The sequence below is a fragment of the Pneumocystis carinii genome (genome assembly GCF_001477545.1).
Source record: "Pneumocystis carinii B80 chromosome Unknown supercont1.45, whole genome shotgun sequence".
NCBI classification, from domain to species: domain Eukaryota; kingdom Fungi; phylum Ascomycota; class Pneumocystomycetes; order Pneumocystales; family Pneumocystaceae; genus Pneumocystis; species Pneumocystis carinii.
The window spans coordinates 1-3,390 of record NW_017264757.1 but is presented as its reverse complement, the minus strand read 5'-3'; the positions used below and the strand labels follow the sequence as shown (position 1 = coordinate 3,390).

At 36.8% G+C, this 3,390-nt stretch overlaps 1 protein-coding gene across 1 annotated transcript; it reads right to left on the bottom strand.

Annotated features, from left to right (window-relative positions):
- Nucleotides 1–156: 156 nt before the first annotated feature.
- On the bottom strand, nucleotides 157–3,390 carry T552_03728 (hypothetical protein; the record flags this gene model as incomplete). Its single annotated transcript, XM_018372077.1, has 1 exon — nucleotides 157–3,390. One exon carries the CDS (start codon nucleotides 3,388–3,390, stop codon nucleotides 157–159), a length of 3,234 nt encoding a protein of 1,077 aa, XP_018224147.1.

Sequence of the window (3,390 nt, the reverse complement as noted above, 5' to 3'; positions counted from 1 at the left end):
TAAACTTTACCAAATAAAGCTAAGTTATTAATTAAAATATCGGACTAAAATTATTAAAACTTTATTTTTCAATTCATTCATTCATTTAGATTTCTATTATATATAAACAATGGATATATGCACATTTTCAATCTATTAACATTTTTTTCATTCATTTTACATCATCCCCATAACAATCACTCCCAACAATATTATTTTAATCATATCAGGAACTCTTATTTTCATCCCATCATTCGGTTTTACTTCTTCTTCTTCTTTTCCTCCTTCTTCTGTCTCTTTGCTTGAATCAGTGGTACATTTGGTAGGCTTGCACTTGCGCATCGACGTCAATGTCACTGTCGACGTCACTGTCGACGTACTCGTTGTCGTACTCGTATGCAATGACGTACGTGTCACCCATGTATCTGTTGTTTGTATCATTGTACACTCTTCTGTTACTTTTCCTCCACTTCCCGGCTTGGTTGTAGTAGTAGTTGTCGTCGTAGTCGTGGTAGTAGTCGTGGTAGTGGTCGTAGTAGTGGTCGTCGTAGTGGTTGAGATTTCTTTTTGCGTCTCTGTATGATGAGGCTTAATTTCTAATGGTTCCAGTTTACATAAAGTGTCTATTTCTCCGCAAACTTTTTTAGATTCCGGACAATCCTCTTTAAAACCGCAATCTAGTTCTAAAGCTTTACATTCTTCTTTCAATTCCAAATACAATTCCAATGCTATCGTCGTTGCATCAAATGCTTTTACCTCTGCTTCTGATACACCTCCATCTACATACGCTCTTTTAACGAGTCCAAATTTTACATAGTTTGGCGTTCCACTACCTGGTGTGCCTGGTGTTCCATCTCCTGTGCTTGGCGTTTTACCTGATGCGTCTGTCGTTCCATTTTGTGGTGACCCTGGTGGTGGTGGCACTGGTGGTGGCACTGCTGGTGATGATCCTGATTCTGGTGCAGGCGGTGATACTGGTCCAGAACCATTGCTATCCTGTCCACTTGGCATTGCGGCTTTTCCAGACTTTGATAGCAATAACTTAGCTTTCTCCGTAGATTTTTCTGCCTCCTCTTTGGCCTTTTCGTACTCATTCTTCATCTTTGTCAACTCCTCTTTCGCTTTATTCAGTTCGGTTTTTAAAGTAGGACATCTCTCTTTTACTTTTTCAACTAATTTTTTGCAAACACTTTCCTTGGTGTCCTCTTGACAATTAGTAAGCAGAATTTTGAATGCTTCATTCTTTTCTAACACAGTGCAACGCTCTCCTAATGCTTCTTTACATTTTTTTTCCTCGCTTAAACTGCCTTTCAACAGGTGAGTCAGCTCATCCTTCGCTTTCAACTTTTTAAAGGTTTCACTGCATTTTTCATCGAGTGCTTCGCAGTTCTCATCTTTGTTATTTTCTTTCAACTGCTCCGGACAATTCTTCACAAGTTGGTGACAATGCCGGCCCCATGTTGTGCAGAGTTCTTCAAGTGCTGTTTCATCTTTATTTGCTCCTCCAATTTTTCCTACAATTCCTTCATTTTTGATGTTGACTTTTAAACTACTACAATCTTGACTTGTATGGAATACCATATAACTACATGTTTCTTCTGGTAAAGCACATGAAACACTAAATGAATTCTTTCTCCTCTTATATAAAGTATTACATTTCTCATGCAATGCCTTTGTACAGTTTCCCTGAGTCATTAACGAATCATCCTTTTTTTCTAAAAATACTTTTCTAAATCCCTCTGTAACCTTAAAGTATTCACAGCGTCTTTTCAATGTTATACACTTTTCTAAATTCAATAATGAATCACTACTAAGTTCATCACACTTCTCCTTCAACTCAAGACAATCCTTTTCTAATGGAAAATCCCTTTGATCATCCAAAAGCACACTTAACTCTTTGGATTGAAGAAAAATATCATTTGAAACCGCATAACATAGTTCTTTAGGATAAAGACATTTTGAAAGGTATCTTTTATCTTTAAGTTTTGTACAGTTTTCTACCACATATTTTTTACAATCTTTAGGATCGCTATAAAATCTTACATGACCAAGCTTTCCCTTCAATTCCTTTTGAAAGAACTTATTCAACATCCTGTCTTGTCCCTTTTTATAGCACGCTGATCGTAGATTTTGACACGCTTCACCAATCTCATTATCTTTACACGCATTTTCTAAATAGAAACATTCCGACTCAAGTTCTGCACACTCTCCCTTCGTAAATAATGTTGGAAGCTGTCCCCACGATAAAAGATCTGATTTTTTATTATCATATTGTGTAGACAACCCTTTCACATAAAGATTTAGTTTGAGTTTTGTACATCTTTCTTTTACATTTACATCTAGTAATTCTTTGCATTTGTCGTTATCATTTTTATCGCATAACTCTTCCAAATTATGATCCAAATACTTAGGATCTTCACATTTTTCTAACGCTTTGGTGCATTTCTTCCCCGCATCCTTATCATTCTCATCTCTGCTCAAGACTAGCAAGAGATCTTGCAGAAATTTTGTACCTGACTTCCTTGGTAGATCCACTCCTGATTTTCCAATAATAATCCCATGTTTTTCCGCGTTTTTATACACATCATCCAACCCAATACTTCTTAACAACGACGGCTTCGGCTTGACCGGACTAGAATCAGATTCCGGCGCTTTATATGTGATTTTTTTTTTCTCGCATTGATCCTTATCCTCATCACACTTTGAATCATCACACGCTTCTTTGTAAAAATGACATTTCTCAAGTCTTTCATGACAATCTTTTTCTAAATCTTTCGCCAATTTTGTTTTTAAAGGCTCGCAAAGATCCTTCAATCTTTTTTCCAATGTTTTACACGTTCCAGTCGGATCAAGGCAGAAAAACATCAGCTCGTCGCTTTCTCGGCTTAACACTGAGCAAACATTTTTTATCTTTACTTGACATTCATTTTTTTTAGCATCCTTTCCGAGCGCCCTCAAAAGAAGCTCCACTGCCACCTTTTCACGCTTCAATTTGTAACATTTCTCCCTCAACTTGACACACTTCTCCTTAAGACTATTTGGGTCTGCTTCCTCTAAAAGTATACATTTTTCTTCATATTTTTCACATTTTTCATCTTGTATGTCATCTGACAATGCATCAAGTTCCACATCAAAATCTTCCAATTCTTGTTCAACTTTGTCTTTCAGGTCTTTGCATTTTTTATCTCGTTTTGCTTCATCACCACCACCACAAAGTTCTTTAACTTTATCATTAACATTGAATTTACCATCTGCTTCCTTCAACTCTTCACAATATTTCTTGAGTTCTTGTTTGCATTTATCCTCATTACTATATTCCTTCTTCGCAATGAAAGCCAAAAGGTGTTCCTCCTTAATGTCATCTTGTGCTACTTGTACTACTCCTGCTTGCCTCTTAACCAGCCGTGCCAT